We start from the raw sequence: 20,090 nt of genomic DNA, 5'->3' as shown, positions 1-20,090 counted from the left end.
TGTTTCCTTCAGACCTGAGTTATGGTGCTGGTGGCTGTGAGTTCTGTTATTTAATATGCATTAAATAAGGTATAAATTAGGTTTTATAAGCAGAAACACACAGAACAAGGTTACGTATTGATCATTTGACAAAAATATTGTGACCAGAGGCTTACAGGACCCTAACGCTGTATCTTCCCAGGAGAAATGGTTCAGGATTCACAAATTCGGTGTTCATGGCAACTTTATAGAACAGCACCACTGCGAATAACGAGAATTGACTATATAAGAAGAATGTTTTTCTTAGTATTGGAAAAATAGAAGTATTTCTTTATGTGTAAAACTACTATTAAACTATTATACCTATAATGTCCTGAATTGTTATTAGGCATTGTATATGCTTTAGGCAGCTCATTTGTTTTCTTCACTGTATATTTTAAACATAAGCAAAATGAAGTTAGAACTATGTGTTTTAAATACCCAGAGATATTCCTTACAACACCAAACAATGGTAAAAAATAACAGTTATCCCCTGTAGGGTTGCTTTATTACAGTCATTAAATTATCCTTTCTTATGGTAAGGCTTTCTGAATTGCTAGATCACTGATGTGAGATTTGAACCACATTCAATACTAAAGATTTATTGAATCCTGTTATGTGCCAGTTGTATTGCTAAGTGCTAGGAATCCACAGGTGAATGAACGTGGCCTAGCGTTCAAGGATACTTCCAGTGTCCAGCTGGAAGAATGATCTCTAATGAATGTCTGAGAGCCTGTGGCCTCACTGCTCCTCATTCCTGTGGATGGTTTTATTTCCGTACCACAAATAAATTTGTAAAGGAACGACTGGTTTTCACTGTGATGACTCTGCTGTCAAAAGCTATCAGTGAGATCTTGTGACCTGGGTCAATCTGACAGGTACTACAGGATATTGAAATAGAATATCAGAAGGGGACACGTCCTGGCAGCTCTGGTGCTTCACTAAGTGTCCCCAAGCCTGCCATTCTAGAGGGACTCCAGGTCTCCTTGGACATACGAACAAGGAGCAGTCTGGTTTTGCTTTGAGATGGCCTTTTTCATCCCATGGGTACTGTAAGGTTTATTTTAGACAGGTGTTATAAACTAGTGTTGATCTTTTTTGTGACGACGTTGTTTAAAGTAGCTTGAAGTATTATTGTGGATGTGTTCTGTGTGTTTGTAGTTGATGCTGTTGTTTGTAGTGATGTAAAACATCAATGAGGAGAGTAGCTAAATTGTGCCAATTAACCTTCCATTTTCTGGCATTATAATCAAACTGTTTAAGCATTTGTAAATCTGGAGTATGTTAACAAAACATTTTCAGGAAGTAAATTAAAAGCTATATTTTATAGCTTGTTTTATCTTGTTCCCTACTGATACAGTTGACACACATCATAATTTTTCTATGAATTTGGTTATACAAAAGAAAATATCCCAAATTTTAATGTATTTTCCATATATATATATATATATATATATACATATATATTCATGTTCTAGTAAACATTTATTCGAACCTGAAGATGTATTTTTTCCTCAAAGTTTTAACATAAAGCCATATATCTTTCTCCATACCTAAATTTAAGAAAAATTTTATGGAAAAAATCTTACTTATAAAAGTAGGGGAATACCTATCCCTTTGACAAAACATTTTATTTTCTTCCTTTCTTTATAGAATGGCCTACCTGATACTCAAGCCAAGTTCCATATTATGTTTTTATTCTTTGCTGCAGCTATGTTTTCTGTCAGCTTGTCTTCTCTGTTTGGCTATCATTGTTGGCTAGTCAGCAAAAATAAATCTACATTAGGTGAGTATCCAATTATTGTAGTTAACAGAACTTTAAATACAAAACCAAATAGTCATCAGAAGTTGCCGTATGATTAAATGCTAACCTGTCCTGAAGCTGTAAAATCAGTCTTGTTTCCCACATTGTCTTGTGGGACAAATACAAATTCACTCATTCCGTATATTTTTTGACTGTCCATTGTGTGTAAAGCATTGTGTATATACAGTGGTTAGCAAGGGTGAAATAGTCTAGTGAGGGACACAGAAAATCAATAACCAAACATAAACGTAATTACAAAATGTGAAGTGCTTCGAAAGAAACAAACAGGATGTTCAGGTATGAGTCAAGGTCTGGGGATGGTAGAAGGGAACCTATTTAGATGGAGTGGTCAGGGAAGAGCTCACAAAAGCAAGAAGTATATTTAAACTAAGAAGTCAGAGCCAGAACATCTCAGGCAGAGAAAACAGTATGTTCAGAAGCCCTGCAGAGATGGGATACAGCAAAAGCAGTGCTTAGCAGGAAATGTATAGCTATAAATGCTTACATTAAAAAAGAAATACCTCAAATCAATAACTTTACACCTTAAGGAACTATGAAAAGAAGAGCAAAAAGTAAACCCAAAGCCAGAAGAAGGTGGGAAATAATAAAGATTAGACAGGACATTATGGAAACAGAATTCTAAAAAACAGAAGATCAATGAAATCAATAATTCGTTTATTGAAAATATCAACAAATATGACAAGCCTATAACTAGAAAGCAAAAAAGAGGACTCAAATCATGAAAATGAGAAATGAAAGTGGGAACATGACTACCAACCTTGCAGAAATAAAAAAGTTTAATTAGGTAACCTTGGGACTTCCCTGGTGATGCAGTGGTTCAGAATCTGCTTGCCAATGCAGGGGACACGGGTTCAAACCCTGGTCCAGGAAGATCCCACGTGCCGTGGAGCAACTAAGCCCGCGCACGGCAACGAAGACCCAACGCAGCCAAAAAATAAATTAAAAAAAAATTAGGTAACCTAGATGTAATGGACAAATTCCTAGAAACACAATCTACCAGTGTGACTCAAGAAGAAATAAAAACCTGAATAGACTTATAATAAGTAAGGAGATTGAATCAGTAATTTAAAATCTCCCAACAAAGAAAAGCTCAGGACCAGTTGGCTTCACTGATGAATTCTATCAAACACTTAAGAATTAACATGAATTATTCTCAAACTATGCCCAAAATTAGGAGAGAAGGAAACATTTCCTAAATCATTCTGTGAGGCCAACATTGCCCTAATACCAAAGTCAGACAAAGACATCACAAGAAAAGAAAGCTATAGACCAATATTCCTTATGAATATAGGTGGAGAAATTCCCAATAACATATCTGCAAATCCAGCAGCACGTTAAATCCTACTTCGTCATGGTATATAACCTTTTATCCCAGGAATGCAAGGGTGGTTCAATGTATAAAAATCAATCAATGGTAATATACCACATTAATAGAATGAAGGGGAAAAAAGCACATTTTTATCTCAACTGTAACAGAAAAAGTGTTTGACAAAATACAACGCCCTTTGATGATAAAAACACTTAAGCTGGAATGGAAGGGAACTTCTACAACCTGCCAAGGACTTTATGAGAAGTTCTCAGCTAATATGATACTCAGTGGTGAAAAATAAACCTTTGCCCTAAATAAATAAACCAAGGATTCCGTCTTTCACTATTGCTGTTCAGCACTGTACTGGAAATTCTAGCCAGAGAAATTACTCAAGAAAAGTAATTAAGGCATTCAAATTGCACAGGAAGACATAAAACTATTGTTTTTGTGGATGAAATGATCTTATATATAGAAAACCGTAAAGAATCCACAGTAAAAACTATTAGAGCTAATAAAATCTGCAAAGTTGCATGATCAATATGCAAAAAAATCAGTTGTGTTTCTATATACTATCAATGAACCATCCCAAAGGAGATTATTGAAATTTCTATTACAATTTCAATGGCCTTTCATGCATAAATGGAAAAGCTAATCTTCAAATTCATATGGAATTTCAAGGGGCCCCAAATAGCAAAAACAATATCCACCAAAAAAAATTGTTAAGTTCTTCCTGTTTATAAAACTTGCAACAAATCTATAGTAATCAAAAGAGTGTGATACTGGCTATGAGATTCCATTATTATAATAGTCAGTGAAGATTAATTGTAGTATATAGTCAGTGAATGTTCATTTTTAGGATTCAGGTGAAATCTTATCTCAGCAAGTACTATTAGGGTGAAAATATTGGTATAATAATTTCTAAACAAAGTACCTTATTTCAAATTATATGTAGAACAATTAAATTATTTTTCAAACGTAAATTTTTCTACTAGCTTTTAATTTCTAGAAACGTCTAGATTTAACTTGTAACACTGAAAGAACTTCCTCTGGACAGTATGGTCCTATAATTATTAAAGCGTTTTATAAAAAGCTATATAACCTAGGTTGATAAATGTTAAGGATCTTGCAAATCACATTTTTCATAGTACCATGACTCTGCTAGTTATATTTTTCCTTTTTTAAATTATGGGCAGAAATCATTACACTTCTATGTTTATTTGCACCCCAAAACTAACATGTTAGATTTTGCATCTCGGCATTATTTAAGAAGAAAATGTAGCATCATAGACAGAACTTTGATGACCTTGTTCAAGTTCCACTTCTGTCATTTATTTTTTGTGATATTTTGAGCAAGTTGCACGGTCTCTCTGAACCTCAGCTTCCATATGCAGAGTGGGCATAACCAGCTATGATGTACGGCTCTGCATTGGACCCTGGTTTGGACAAAGAGCTTTAAAGTACATTTTTGATCAGCTAGAAAAAAAATTATGATTGGATGAGATAAAATTTTAATGAAATTGGAAAATGGAATTTACTAACTGAAAAAAGGTTGTAGAATGTATCTTTAGTCGCACTTTGGTTAAAAAAATGTACATTTGTAATTATTTTCTCTATCCATCCAGCCGTCCATTTAATAAAGATTTAGAAGATGTAAAGTTTTATTTACTTGTTTGCATTTTCTAATTTTCTGCAATGCAGATGTGCTGCTACAAGAATAAAAGGGTTACTTAAAAACTAAAATAGATCTAATCATATTTTATGTTTGTTTTAAAAGAATAGACAGTCTTCATTGCAGGGCTGTTGATAGGCACAGAAGCAGTCACAGGAGGCTAGCCATTGGTTTTCAGAGTTTCTTCATTTAATTCCGTCATTTCTAACTATAGGGGTTGCTAGATGATGTGCTCTTTACTCATGTGATTGCTCTACCATCTTTTCTAGAGGCATTTAGAAGTCCAGTATTTCGACATGGAACAGATAAGAATGGATTCAGCTTGGGTTTCAGTAAAAATATGCGACAGGTTTTTGGTGATGAGAAGAAGTACTGGTTGCTACCCATTTTTTCAAGGTACTTTGTTGTGAAAATTTTCAGGGTTTAGACTGAAAATAGAAGTAATCCAACAAAAGAACTCTGTAATTCTGCATAAAAACTATTTTTTACAGTATTATTTTATGACTCACTGTTATATCAGTGTGGAAATCAATTGACTCACATCTCCATAAACATACCACATTCAAGCCAATGTCTGATATACACGCTTTGTCCATAATATAACTATGTTCTACTCACAGAGATCATCTTTTTTACTGCATAATTGTAAGTTTTTATTTTAATTACAGTCTAGGTGATGGCTGCTCCTTTCCAACTTGCCTTGTTAACCAGGATCCTGAACAGCCATCTACTCCTGCAGGATTGAATTCATCATCTAAAAAGTGAGTCCATTTTTTTTTTCTATTTTACTTTCAAAGAATATATTTTATCCTCTTGCGTCCTTCAATTATATGTTCCTTTGAAAAAAAAATTTTAAGAACTTAAGATAATTTACTACACTGGTTTCTACCTGGAATGAGGGTGAGAGGAAAGTATGACTGGGGAGGGTTACATAGGGAGCTTCAGTCATAATTATAAAATTCTGTTATCAATCTGGGTGGTCAGTAAACAGGTGTTAACTCTCTATACATTTTTGTTAACGGAAATAAATTATGATTTTTTTAAATGTGGTGCTTAAAAGAAAATAACGTAAGTCCAAATTAGTCCCCCTAGTGATCAGGTGAGCAGACAGGGTAAACTTTCCCTCTGACCCTCCGGGCCTTTCTTCTCGGCCGTAACCGTTATAAAGAGATCAAAAAACTTCCCTGCCTGGATCAGGCCTTTGGAGATGAAGTGGAATCCCAGACATCTGCTTGACAGTCCCGTTAGCAATGGGCACCATATCCTTGGTACTCTTCCAAGACCTCTAAGCATGATCTGAGCCATTTCTGTGGAGAGAGAAAGGAGGGAGTCTTGGAAATTCATTGTCTGGAGACTTTGGTTACTGCTTTAAGTCTCTTTTGGTTCCAGTCTATCAGGCATTTGAGGAAGACCTGAAATTGGATTCTGACTTGGCTACTAACTGCCAAAAGGCAAAACTATCTAAACGTTTCAAAATGCTCTACCTGAAGTTTTAAGTTGAAACATTTTTTTACATGTTCAAGACAGACTTTTTTTTTTGATGTGACCATACCTCTAATTTTTAAATGAAAGCCAATAGTAAAAGCATGACCATAATATCATTAAATTTTAAAGGTTTTCTTAGTTGCTGGAATACTGTGTTCACAGCACCTATGCTTATAGTCTCCCCATCTAGTTCGTGTTTCTTATTGATCACAGCGCTTTGTCCCTTGGAGCCTGATGTGACCCCAGCATCCATCCCAAGGTGGTGATTCTGGCAGCCATTCCAAAGTCATCTTAAATTGTCATGAGATGAAACCTATTTGCCCCCCCCCATCCCTAGAGTGAGCTATGTGCAGTCCAGGCTCTACCAGTTAGTTAATGAGGAGGCCGTTCTCATGTGTGTCACAGGGACATTCAAAGGCACCAGAGTCTTACTGGGTCCTGCCCTGTGAGTTTTGGCTTTAAAATTCCACAGAGCTAAATGCTAATTTTTTTTTATATACCTCAGGGCAGAAAAATCTAGTTTTAATAAATTACTTAGAATGCTTTCCTGCTTTTATAAAAGTTAACAGTAGTTTTCAATAATTTTTTTTTATCCTTGTTAAGAGGTTTTTGTAGTTTAAGACTATTTGGGTTTTAGAGATAGTATCTCTCCTACTAAATGTACAATGGGCATTGGGAGAAATCCTAGTTCTGGCACTGTTACCCAGCTAGGTGATCTAGAAGAGGTCACGTAACCTCTCCGGGCTTCTCTTCCCTTTCCTTTAAATGTTGAGATTGGATTTTGACAGCTAAAGTCTCTTCTACAAAATTCTATAATCTCCCCCGATTAGCCCCTATGAATTGTCTATGGCTAGTGCTGGTCTCCCCTGTGTACTCCAGAGTTGTATATTTGATTGTCTACACAGTGGTCCCACCTAAACATCTAAAAGTCATTGCCAGCTGAACAGGTGCAAAGCAGAACTCTTGATTCCAAGCCATCTCTACCCTTGCCCCACCCAAAACTCGATTCTTCTTCATTCTTTCATGTATCAGTAGTAGTGACCTCCATTCTCCCAGATGCTCAGGCCAGAAACTTGGGAGTCATACTAGATTCCTCTCTTTCAGGGACCCTGTATATACAGATGTAGATCCTGTCAGATGTCCCCTCCAGATATATCTATAACCTGGATACTTTCTTACCACCTCCAAGGCTGCTTTCCTGGTCCAAGCCATCATTTCTCACATGGATTATTTCAGTACCTTCGTTCCTGACCTTTCTGATTCCATGTTTGCCCTCCTCCAGTTTATTCTCCATTAAAATGTCAGAGTGATCCTTTTAAAGCGTAAATCATATTGTGTCACTCTTCTGCTCAGAACCCTCCACTGATTGTCCATCTTGCTCAGAATAAAAGCTAATGAATGTCCTTACCTTGCGCTGACTAATCTCTTCCCCAACACCTCTCGATGTCACCCCGTACCACCTTCCCGGCACTCACAATCCTCAGACACACGGATCTTGCTGGTCCTCAGATATACCAGGCATGTTCCTTATTTAGCGGCTTTGTACTTGCCAGTTCCTATTCCTAAAGGTTCTTCCTCTGGATATCTGAACGGTCTGTGCCTTCACTTCACTTTCTGCTCAGGTGTAGCTTTACAGTAGAGGCCGCCTTTGGAAACCCTTGGATAATTGTAACTTGCCCCTCCATTCCCTTCATACTGTCTTTTACTGTCGTCAGAGCTCTCCTTACCACCTGACTTACTATATATTTATTATACTTCTTCCTCAGTTACAACAGAACTTCCATGAGATCAAAGACTTTCCTCACTGATGTAACAGATACTCAATGAGTATTGTTGAATGAGTGGATCCTTGCCATTTGTTAGATTCCTGTTAGCAGTAATGAATCTCCAAGCAGTCCTTAAACCAGGACTTAGTTAGCTGTACTTGGTCTAAGGTCCCTTTCCTGAGGAATAATTAGAATTAGAGTAAAAGAGATATTTCATATGAATAGGAGACAAGCTTTTCTTTTTTAAGATTTTCCTCCCAAAATTTTAGTAAGGGGTTGTTAAAGCAGCACAAAATTGAAATAGTGTCAAATTTTAGATATGAGGTAATTGTTAAGGAGCAAAGGCATATCCTTTAAAAAATATAATAGTTATAGTCAACTAAAATATGTGAAATTACTCTTGGAAGAATTTTAAGTGGGTTTTTCTTTTGAACATTATTATAATTTCTGTTTTGGTGTGTTGTAAAATAATACACTAATAGTTTCTGTGCCAATAATTTTTTTAATCTAAGTGAAATGCTATTTTATGTACATTTTTTTCATACCATCTAATATGTCATATGTGGCATGTCTACTTAAATTTTAAAACCTAAAGTCTTTCTTTTAAACTCTTTATTTACCAAATTAAACATCAGATTTTTAAGACCTGACAATGTCAGATGTTTTCAACATTCCTGCAAGATAACGTTCAAATTTGTTGTTTCAGTTTTATAGAGAAAGATAGAGAATTCTTTGTTCGAGACCAGTTAGGCCACTTTAGAAACAATAAGTAGGTCAGTTTTTCTCAAACTTATCTTTCTACCATCATCTTCATATATTTTTTCCCATATTTTTTCCACTTGTAAAATTAATTTTTCTTTAATATTTTTATTTAAATTGCCACTTAAATTTTTTTAAACCAAACTTTATATCACTGTCATAAATGAGAAATTAGTATAATTTGCCATAGAATATAACTTAAAAAAAAATAAAATCAATAATAAAATACTGTTAAGTTCTAACTAGATTCCCTTACCTGCTAAAGTCTTAGGCTGAGGCCTGTTCTCCATATTAAGAATGGAGATTTGCCAAAGTCAGAGATTGTCATTGTATCGTAATCAGAAGAAAGAAAAGTGAACTGAAGCAAGAACGCTTTTTTCATTGTGAGTCAGTGTGATTTAATGCCTTGTTCCTGTTTTCCCCAAATTCTCTTGTGTAACTCCTACAATTATCTTGCACCACAAGTGGGTTGAGTTCCATCCTTTGCAAAACACTCACTCTAATACTATCAAGAGTTAACCTAATGATCATGATGATAATTATTGTTATTCAGTCCTGAAAACCATCAATTTCCTGCAAAGCCATTGAGAGAGTCCCAGAGCCACCTTCTTACTGATTCTCAATCTTGGACAGAGAACAGCACAAACCTGGGAAAAGGTAAAGCTGGTAAGAGTATGCTTGTTCGGCTATTTCGATATATTTTATTTTTAAAAGGTGAAAGTGGTAAAAATTTTTCATTCTTATTAGCTGTAGAATTTTTCTTGTTTTGGAGTCAGACTACCGTTGTAAATATAGAACTGTTTTCAAAGAACTGCTTGTGAAGTGCTTTGATTAATGTCTGGAAGCTGTAGAAAATCATTTTGTGAAAAATAGATTTACATGGCCTTTTTCCAATTTAGAAAACCAAATCTTTATTACCGCATATTAAATAAACTGATAAACTCAAAATATAATTTATTTAAAAATTGGAAAAAGTGCAGTAAGCTCAGACAAAAGGTTGAAAACTATCTACTGAAAGGGATCTCAAATTATGTAGTTTTTACTCAAAAGTTTTATCCATTTCAAAATGTCGAAGTAAAGCCATTGCAGAATTGCTATAACTTTAGCTACCTGTCATTTCTTCATATCCCACTCACAGTTCTCTTGTTATTGTTGATTTGACTCTTTTGATGATTTGGGTCAATATAGGTTATTGGCAAAAAACAAGGAAGTGTTTGAAGGCAGACAGACCTGATATCAAATCCCAATTTGGGCACCTAATCAGTGTGTGGTATTTGTTAAGTTACTTAACCTCCTTTAGACTTAGCTTCATCTTTAACATACTACTTATTTCTCAGGGTTGTTAAGTATTAAACAAAATACGTGATCATATGTGCAGGGGTGTGTATATATTATATGTGTGGTCTCCTGAGTGCAAAACCATGCATGCTCAATTAAGGCACTGTTAGCCAGAAAATCTCCAAATTGACCTATTTAAGTCTTCAAATGTTTCCCCTTCATTTCTAGTCTTCTCTTCAAACCTTTTCCTAGTGCTTGCCTGACTTTGGCTTACTGCACTTTAAAGTGTTTCCTGGTTTATTTGAAATCTCTTTGGGATTTAGTGAAAAACAAACAGATAGTCCTGAGTAAAAATTCCTAAGTCATTATTTAATATGTAATCAGTCACATTCTCTCTTTCTTTAAAGAGTCTTGTTCTTGAGAAATGCGTACGCCCTCTGAAGATCCCCGTGATTTGAGTGTTCATAATTTGGTCTGTCTCTTCACCTTCAAACATTCCATTCCATTTTCCAGTCTATGGGAGGGACTAGGTATTACCTGAACAAAATTGATGACACCTGTTTGCCTTTTGAATCCCTCAGTTTCCTTAGAGACAAAGAAGTGATGTATATTTGGGGGGTAGAAAGACAAAGAACTGTCTTTCAGAAGAGATTCATATTTCACTTTATAGCTCTACATTAATGTAGAAGAGATATTCTGGTTTCTGTGTGCTGTTAGTTTGGAGACATAGATTAATTTTCTGTTACTGTGATAGATAAATTGAGAAATTATTTAAAGTTTAAAGGATGGTGTAAAAGAAGGAAGAGAAATATGAAAATGGTGAGATGAGAAAGGGCTCCCAGATTAGTTTGACAAGAATGAGGTCGGTAGATGAAGAATTAGAAAACAGTGATTTAAGGTAGTGTGAGAAGTGCCAGGCTCAGTGTTTCTTACATTATTTTATTCACACCCCTACTTCCTCAGGTGTATATATTTAACTGTTTTTAAAGTGCTTTTTTTGTGACACCGGTTGTGGCGAACTGTACTGTATGTGTGTGTGTGTTCTATACAACATCTTCTAAATACCCATACTACGTACAGGTCACTTTTGGAAAAACACTGGTAGGATTCATGACTGAATAAACAAGTCTCTGCCTATTTGTTCAAAAGCAACAACAAAAATTGCTAACTTATGTTCTTTCTTGAAGGTATGAGCAATCCTGCACTTACCATGGAGAATGAGAATTAACTCTTCTAACAAAATTTACTCATACTTCACGGAAGTAAGAAAAGCTTTTCCTTTATTGTTATGTTTTATATTTTCAACAGTTCTCTAGCTCTCCTAGGGCAAATAGTTGCCATAAACATTTATTTTTTTTTTTTTTTATAAATTTATTTATTTATTTTTGGCTGCGTTGGGTCTTTGTTTCTGCGCACGGACTTTCTCCAGTTGAGGCGAGAGGGGGCCCCTCTTTGTTGCGGTGCACGGGCTTCTTACTGTGGTGGCCCCCCACCCCGTTGTGGAGCAGGGGCTCCAGGGGCACGGGCTACAGTAGTTGTGGCACGCGAGCTCAGTAGTTGTGGCTCACAGGCTCTAGAGCGCAGGCTCAGCAGTTGTGGCGCACAGGCCTAGTTGCTCCGCAGCATGTGGGATCCTCCTGGACCGGGGCTCGAACCCAGGTCACCTGCATTGGCAGGCGGATTCTCAACCACCGCACCACCAGGGAAGTCCCAACATTTACTTATGAGTGACACAAATACAATGTCTTAGCTGACCCTTGGGATTGCATCAGTCATGCTGGAGACCTCTGGACATGGATTTAGCTTGAATGTTAGCTAGTACTTAGGTTAACTTGATAAAATATAAGTTGAACAAAATTCATTTTTACAGTAATGCATTAAATAGCAAAGATTGATCCTAAAATATTGAATTTTACATGACAATTGTCTTGTCATTTCATAGGATCATGCAATTTTTTTTTTCTTTCCTTCAGGATATCCAGTGGTCTTATTCTTGACCACCCATTAGTTGAATCTCACTGGGTCTAAATACAAGATAATTATATCTTGTTAGCACAAATCTCTGCCACCCCTATTTTTGGTCACAGTAGGACCCCAGAGCATGTGTCATCCTTAAAATACTAGGTGTTCCAAGTCATTTTCTTTAACCCGTAATTTTTTTAAACCTGTAGTTCCAAATTAGTTTCCTTAAAGTGAAATCTATTTATAAGGCTGCGGTCAATAAAAAGCTACAGTAAGGAGCCCCTTTGGAACAAAGCCATAAACATCTTAACAAATCAAACAACTATGTGTACTGTTCCAGTAAACAATATGAAGAATTGGACTTGTGGTTGTCAAGGGGGAGGGTGGTGGAAGGGAAAAGGATTGGGAGTTTGGGATTAGCAGTTGCAAACTATTTTATATCGGATAGATAAACAACAAGGTCCTGCTGTATAGCACAGGGAACTATTCAATAGCCTTGGTAAACCAGAATGGAAAAGAATATGAAAAAGAATATATGTATATATGTATAACTGAATCACTTTGATGTACAGCAGAAATTAATACAACATTGTAAATCAACTGTACTTCAATAAAATTTTTAAAAATTAAAAAAATATATGAAGAATTGAACATTGAAATTATCAAGATAACTCTCTACTTATAAAACTGTGACCTAGCAAGAGAGTAGCACCTAAAACAAAATTGTGTCGAAGTAGTTCATGGATATCTGGTTTTTATTTTACTTGGTTTTGGTTTTGATGAATAGCCATGTAATTCTGTGTGCCATTTGGCCAGTGTTTTGGTTTTAGATTACTCTATATGATGGTATAGTAGATCAGATTGATTGTAACTATGGTTAGGATCGTGAGAATTTAATGTTCTTAATTTGGTTAATTAGTGAATACAGTGTAAATTTCTGGAAATAATTCTTAAAATATAACTGATCATATAAATATGAATCATTAGCTAATACCACAAGCAAAGTATTTTACAGAACATAGTTCTGTAAAGCATACAGAGTTTCACAGGATTTTTTTTAGTACGTTGAATTAGTTATAATTACCATTGTATGTGAGGTTATCTGTGTGAAATATTTTATAAGCTTACATAGTAACGTAACTTTGTGTGTAAATCCGGTAGATTTCCCAGTATTTTGACAAGATCAGTGTTGTGTTTGTTCATCATTATTCTCGACCCTTTGCAGTGCCAGACACATAGTAGGTTCTAAATAAACAGTTGGTAAATGGGCGATAAAATAACATCATTGATGTTTAATATCTCACAGGAAGTTGATGTTACTACACTTAAATATATGACAGTAGTGGTCATAAAAACCCAATTGTAGCATGAATCAACTGCGTTGACGTAAAAGAAAAAAAAAAAGTGTTTTCTGATGTAATGTTTTTCATTCTGTTGACATACCAGTGAAAAGTTCCTTAAAAAATTGAATTTTCCTAAGGTAGCTGATAGTCAAAATAGTTTTTTAAAGTTTTTCCTGCTTTATACCTCAGACTTGCAATTCATTCAATACACATTTAACCTGAACAATATTATCTGATATTGATACACCTAATTTGATTATATTACTAAATGATATCTCTTCTCCTTTTTCAATTATATTAGTAAATGACCTGTGACCTTTTTATAAAATATTTCTTGGTTCAGTATAGTTTCCACACAGTGAAAATGTGCCTAAATCCATAATAGTGCTAAAGTATAGGTTAAACTCAGCCTGCCCAACCTTCACTCTTACACAATAGAAACTTCAAAATGCTGTGATTCTATGCACATGGTATTTCAGAATTACTTCCCTAAATCCCCTCACAACTCACTTGTCACTTGTATACTCCTATTGGCCTCAGACAAATTCAGAACTAAGAACATAGAACCCTGTGGCTCAAATTGGGGCCCCAAACCAGCAGTATTGACATCACCTGGAGCTTAACAGAAATGCAGAATTGTGGACCTTACCCTAGACTTACTGAATCAGAATCTGTATTTTCTGCATTTTAACAAGATCCTCTTCTCTTGTATGTGTGTATTATAGTTTGAGAATTGATGTAAAGTTCTGTCTATATTCAAGAACTCATCTGATGAGCCTTCTAGTATAGAAAACATTTAATTTTGAACAAGGGATGTTATTGCAACAATGAATGAGTTGGTTCATTTTTTGTTTGCTTGTATTTTTAGAGTTAACACGAGAGTTTCATGTTTTCTGTTTCATCCCAAGGTAATCAGTGCTGTCGATGGATGGAAGAGGCTTCCCGCAGGAAGGCACCACTAACTAGCTGTTCCCACGCCCTCTGGCTGGATATGCAGAATGTGAATTGACCGTTTCTCTCCAAGCTGTTGCTTAAAACATAACACATTTTTACTCCAGTGTACAGATTGTTTCAGCTAACACAGATTCCTCTTAAACATTAAAAGTAGTTATGGTTTATGAATCAAGGACAAAAATATCTTCTATCATAAAAACTTGGAATAAATTCATGGGCCAGTTTTCACCCAGATATTTGGGGAGCACAACTTACCACATAAAAAACCCACTGATCCTCTGATTTTCTGATTCAGAAAATTGAGACTATTAAGATATTGAGATTTAAAAGATTTCACGTAACATTATAATGATAAGCTTTATTCGTAAAACCTGTTACCTACCAGAAGGTGGAGGTAGCAGATGAGACTTGTTTACTCCCTCTGATGTGAATCTAGCCTTAGGCTGCGTGAACTGTAAAAACTATGAATCATTACAAATTTCAAGTGGCCTGCAGTTGAAGATGACCATCCTTTTTTTTTTTTTTGCCAGACTTTAATTCTAGCCTTTGTTCCCTGCTGGAAAAGAAGTGATCATTGAAGCTTGAGCTCAACTGGCTGGAAAATCTTTGTCAGAATTAATACATTTCTATTACATCAGAAATATATTTTTCATTTATTTTAATTATCTGAAAATGGGGGAAAGTCTATAATAACAATTATGAAGATTGGTTTATGATATTCTTTTGCTGGTTTAGCTTTTAAAAGTCTCTTTTTAGGTTATTCCATTGAACATAGCAAACATTGAATTTTTGTTAAGAATCCCTGATGGGCCAATGAATTAATCCTTCATTGACATCTATATTATTTCTTTTTCCTCTCATCAGAAGTATGACAGTTAAACTACATAGGTCCTCAAATACCTGTTAAGATTAAATTATGCAAATCATCAAACAAAAGTCATATCCTTTTGGAAATTTAGTCCCACAGGAACTGAATGGTGTGCTGTTTGGAAACTGAGTTTAAGATAAACTACAGTGGTGTGTTTGTTGATGCCAAAATGTTCGGCTTCAGTAAATATACTAAGAAGCTCTTGTGCCTTCTATGCACTATTAAAGAGTCTTATTCTTTTTTAATTTGATGGAGTGCAAGTTTTGTAAATGTTAGCAATTAGAATACGCTGTATACATTTTTTTGGTACTGATTTTGAGAATTTAAAGCAGATTACCCTTTAAGACTACACAGCTAAGGAACTGGTATTTAAACAAAGAGAAAATGGTATTAAAGTTTTCAAAATCTGAATTAGATAAACTCAACACAAAGTAGACTAGAAGACCAGAGGATAATGGAGTAACAGATCTTTGCATTTGCTCATCCTTGCTAAAAATATGAAGTTTTATATTAAATGACTTCATAAAAGAACCAGTGTCAGCCCAGTCCATTTTATAAATCATTTGAGTGCAATTCTTTGAGTAATAGGATGGTGGTCTTTTTCAGGTTTTTTTTTTAAACTAAAGATTTTGATCTGACAATCTACTTCAAGAAAACTCGGAAGATATGATACATTCTTACTTTTATCCTAAAGCATTGTTTGGTCATCGTTTTCATTACCTGAAGTGCCAGGTTGGAACCTATAGCTCCTGTTAGAAGTCTTAAGGGCAAGAGCATCACATAATGTATTCAGAATTATATGCAGCCAGATGTTTTTCAAAGCACAGTACTAGAGCTGTTTTTACGGATAGGATTCTGTTGGGTGACCCCTCCTGTCAAACTAGAAATTAGGGGAAAAAGAGGGATTTTTATTCTTTACCTTGCTAGAGTACTGTTAATTTCCCCCCCTCCCTTTAGCTCTTTCATGTAATTATTCAAATCCATAAGTCAATATACATTAGAATCAGATGAAAACATTTTTCAAAATAAAGTTTTTCTCATTAAGTTGTAATGGTTCCCTTTTTGGTTTCATACAGTGACTAATCTTTAAAATGTTTTTTGTTTAGTTTTGTTTTTAACTCTAAGGGGTTATAATTTTTGGAGATGATGGCATATCATTAGATTTGCAGTATAAATTTTATCTGAGTGAACAGAGCATCAAATAGACCTACGTTTTGTATATATTTATAAAATGTACCTTAAAAACACTTTAAACACTTTGCTTTAAAAAATTTAATTGCTTAACTCAAACTTGAAGACACTTGAAGTATGTCCTGACAGTCCATTAAATGATAATTTTGATTTTTCCTGTTTTTAGAGATTATATCATATAGGTATCAATATTTAAGAATTTTTTCATTTAAAAATGTTGTACAAATGCTTCATATACATTAGCTATTTGCCATTGTGCAGTGAAAGATTTGTTTTTTTCAAAGAGAAAAAAACTGCATCTGAATACAATGATGAGACATTCAAGTAAGTGCTTATCTATGAATTCCCTCCTGTTATACCATAATAAAGTCTGGTTGATCACCTTTGTTAGCTGTCTATATGAAATTGCCTTTGCACTAACAATCTAAGTTGCTTTAAAGATATACTTTTCCTAATCATCTACCAGAGCTCCTGCAGGCAAGATTCATGTCTACAACCTGGTTATAACATAGGTCTTTGGAGATGAAGTGGAGGACAGGATGAGGTGATTGCTCATTAGTAGTTAAAGGAGTCTGAGGACAATTAGAAAAAGACTAACATTTGAGTGTGCTGTAATCAATAGATAACTGTTGGAAATATGGCATATGTTTGACAGAAAACCATCTTCACTGGGAAAATCATACACAAAGGTCTTATAAACCATGTTCATAAAAAATTAAGCTAGAAACGTGATTCATGCTTCAAGAAAACCTGTGAAAAAGCTGCTACTCCCTTATATTATAAACTAGCAAATTTTCCCTATTTTGCAATAGTACATGTAAACCTGCTGGGCTGATTCTTACTGTATACTGTGGTACACACTTATTGTCAAATATTTACCTGTAAAAGTGATAGTTCTGATACTATAATGAATTTTTTTTAGAAAAGCCACCACGTATATTCTAACCTCATAAAACTTAAACGCAAATCCACTTACACTGTAAACCGTGATGAAGGTATCCTCCAGTACGACCATCCCCCTTCCACAGACTACAAGTTCTGATCTGCTAACATTTTATCTGAAGTGATGCATTTCAACAATGGATTTTCGCTAGTAACATACATCTCTGGGTAAGATCCTTCTGTGGAAAACTGTTCTAAGTAACCCCAAATGTTTTTTAACAGCCTGCACTCCTTTTCCACATACTTAGCCAACTTAGAAGTATTTCCTCTTACCTGTGGAAGCAAATTGTGTTACACACCTCAAGGATTTGTTACTCTTTTACAAAGACACCACCAGAATTTTTTTACCTTGGTAAAAATTCATAGATTCTAATGTTTATTAAAACTTTAGCAATTTGATCATGTCACTTACTAAAAACATTAAATACATTCCAACATTAGAGAAGTCTTGATTTTAAAACTGAGCAATCTCTTCCTCCACTAGATTTAGAATTTACTACCAAAATATCTTACTTTGTTACAGAACACAGGCAACTGTGTTAGACTTTATAATGGTCCAAACCGTGCACCCTTCCTTTTGTCTTTGCCATGATGGATTTGTTATTCTTTTACAGTAGTGTCCCGATTTGTATCAAGTGGACATCACTGAAGGGATGAGTTCAAGTAGGCTTGTTTCAAAGGAACTCCTGTGGATCACAAACTATGAAGTATCTCCCAGCACGATGTTCAGTATAGCAGGAGGCTCTGAAATAGGATGTTTTTTCCATCTTCCAAAAAAAAAGGATGTAAGTAAAGAGGATGCTTGTCCATAATGCAGTCTAGGTTATTAAGAGCTCAGTCTCTAGCACCCTTGAATTGTTCTTTACCAACAAAAAGGTCAAATGAAAGTCTGGCCAATGTCAATAAAGACAACTTTAAATCTCTTGAAGCCCTCTCACTGCAAAAGAGTGACAGCAAAAACAAAATGGTGACAACGCCCAAACGTAGATCTTCGATGTTACTGTTCATATAGCCAATATTCAGTATTTCTGTACTGTTAGTTTACAGTTGGGGGGAAAATGTGTTAATGTTATTCATCTTTTGTGTTGACTTATTTCTGAGTACCAATTAAACCAAAGGGGGCCTTTTGATAAGTGACTTTAAGCTCTGGTTTATGCTAAAGCAGCTCCTTATTGCTCAGAAGGGACATATTATTTTATGATTCATGAAAACAAACTGATTTTTGTTGCATCTTCTAGGGAAGATTTAACAATGTAAGGAGTTCAATCCTGACCTGAATTTAATACTTAATGTTTCTTGTTTGACAGATAAAGGTGCTTAATCAAATTAAGAAAAAAACATAATGCCCCAAAGTAGAGTTCTGTTGATGCTGAATTAAAGAACTGTTACCATGGAAAGCTTCAGTTCTGTTGTTTTTTTATTCAGCTGAAACTAAGACTATTGTCAGAATTTAGGTTTGTTTCTTTTTCTGTCAGTATGTATAGGCCCTAAAGCCTAGTATTGAAAGTATCTTAAATGCCCTAATCATTTATAATGTGAAAGTTGAATGTTTTAAAAAAGCAACCTTGATTATACACTAGACTTGACTTGACTACCCTTGACTATACACTAGTGTATAATAAACCTAGATTATACACTGAAACAAACATGTTTTAAAGTTCTTTAAAAAAATATACTTAGGCAAGAAGTAGAGAATATGGATGAGCCCTGGAGTAAATGGCTAGAAAGAATCAACAGAAGGACAGTCTGTATACAGATGTATACTTCAGGTATGTTGGTTTTTTTTTTTTTGGCTTATGCTCTTTCTACATGGTCTTTGCAGTGGTATAAGACACCAGCTATCAGTAAACAATGTTAATTCTTGTTAGGAAAAAAAAACAAAGGTGTATGACACAAGTGAAATGGGTCCCCACCAAACCAAACACCTTACATTTCCACAAGTTTTAAAATTTGATCAATTAAACTTTTTCCTGCTCCATGCATACTTTTACCACCATCAATTATATCACATCCTTGTAGATTCCACTTCAGGTTGTACTTAGTGGTTTCTCAACTTCTTTGAAAATATTCTTACCTGTAGTTGTTTCTTCTTTACTCAAACTCAGCACTGGTTTCTCAAAAGTAAAGAACAGCTGGCAGTACTGATAACATCTGACTCATTAAGAGCCAAAGAAAAACAATCATTTGTCTTGTTCCATAATTAACTGCTGATGTGCCCCACTCTTCAAGCAACTGTTCTCATCAGAAAGCTGTACACAAAGCTTAAGTTTTCTCTAGATACATTCTTTGGGCTACTGCATTCAGACATGATACATAACTCACCATCAGTAAACAGCTTTGCTTGGCTAACAAATGGGCCACTTGTAAACATACTTTGGCTGCAGGCTTATTTTCATTTTTTATTTTTATGAATATGAATATTTTTATGAAATTATGCTGTGATGAGATACTCCATTTTAAAATTGCTAATTCTCCTGTTGCTTTCCCATGAGTTGGGAATATTGTGATGAGGGCTTAGTCTGGTTATATCAACATACGTTGTATTTTTTTTTAGCACAGTTACAGTGTCACAGTTTATTAAAATTTGATAATATAATTCACACTCCGATGTGCCTTAAAAAGCACACCAAAGTGCACTTTTCTTGTTTTGACATAGTGGGTATGAATTGGTAATATAAACAAATAATAAAATGTTGTGGTTCAGAGATATACATGGCACAA

General features: G+C 34.9%; 1 protein-coding gene across 3 annotated transcripts in view; it reads left to right on the top strand.

Annotated features, from left to right (window-relative positions):
* Positions 1-16,280, top strand: part of ZDHHC2 (zDHHC palmitoyltransferase 2) — a 67,704-nt gene extending 51,424 nt beyond the window's left edge. For 2 of the 3 annotated variants that reach the window (XM_082680442.1, XM_082680444.1), the window contains exons 8-13: positions 1,672-1,804; positions 5,091-5,217; positions 5,490-5,582; positions 9,385-9,497; positions 11,297-11,371; positions 14,323-16,280. In XM_082680442.1, the coding sequence (XP_082536568.1) occupies positions 1,672-1,804; positions 5,091-5,217; positions 5,490-5,582; positions 9,385-9,497; positions 11,297-11,337 (507 nt within the window). In that variant the 3' untranslated portion in view covers positions 11,338-11,371; positions 14,323-16,280. The remainder of the gene's footprint in view (positions 1-1,671; positions 1,805-5,090; positions 5,218-5,489; positions 5,583-9,384; positions 9,498-11,296; positions 11,372-14,322) is intronic. The other variant, XM_082680443.1, reaches the window with a different exon arrangement.
* Positions 16,281-20,090: the final 3,810 nt, after the last annotated feature.

The sequence above is a fragment of the Grampus griseus genome, assembly GCF_964374135.1.
Source record: "Grampus griseus genome assembly, chromosome: 21".
In the NCBI taxonomy this organism is placed as follows: domain Eukaryota; kingdom Metazoa; phylum Chordata; class Mammalia; order Artiodactyla; family Delphinidae; genus Grampus; species Grampus griseus.
This window is presented reverse-complemented; position numbering and strand designations above follow the sequence as displayed.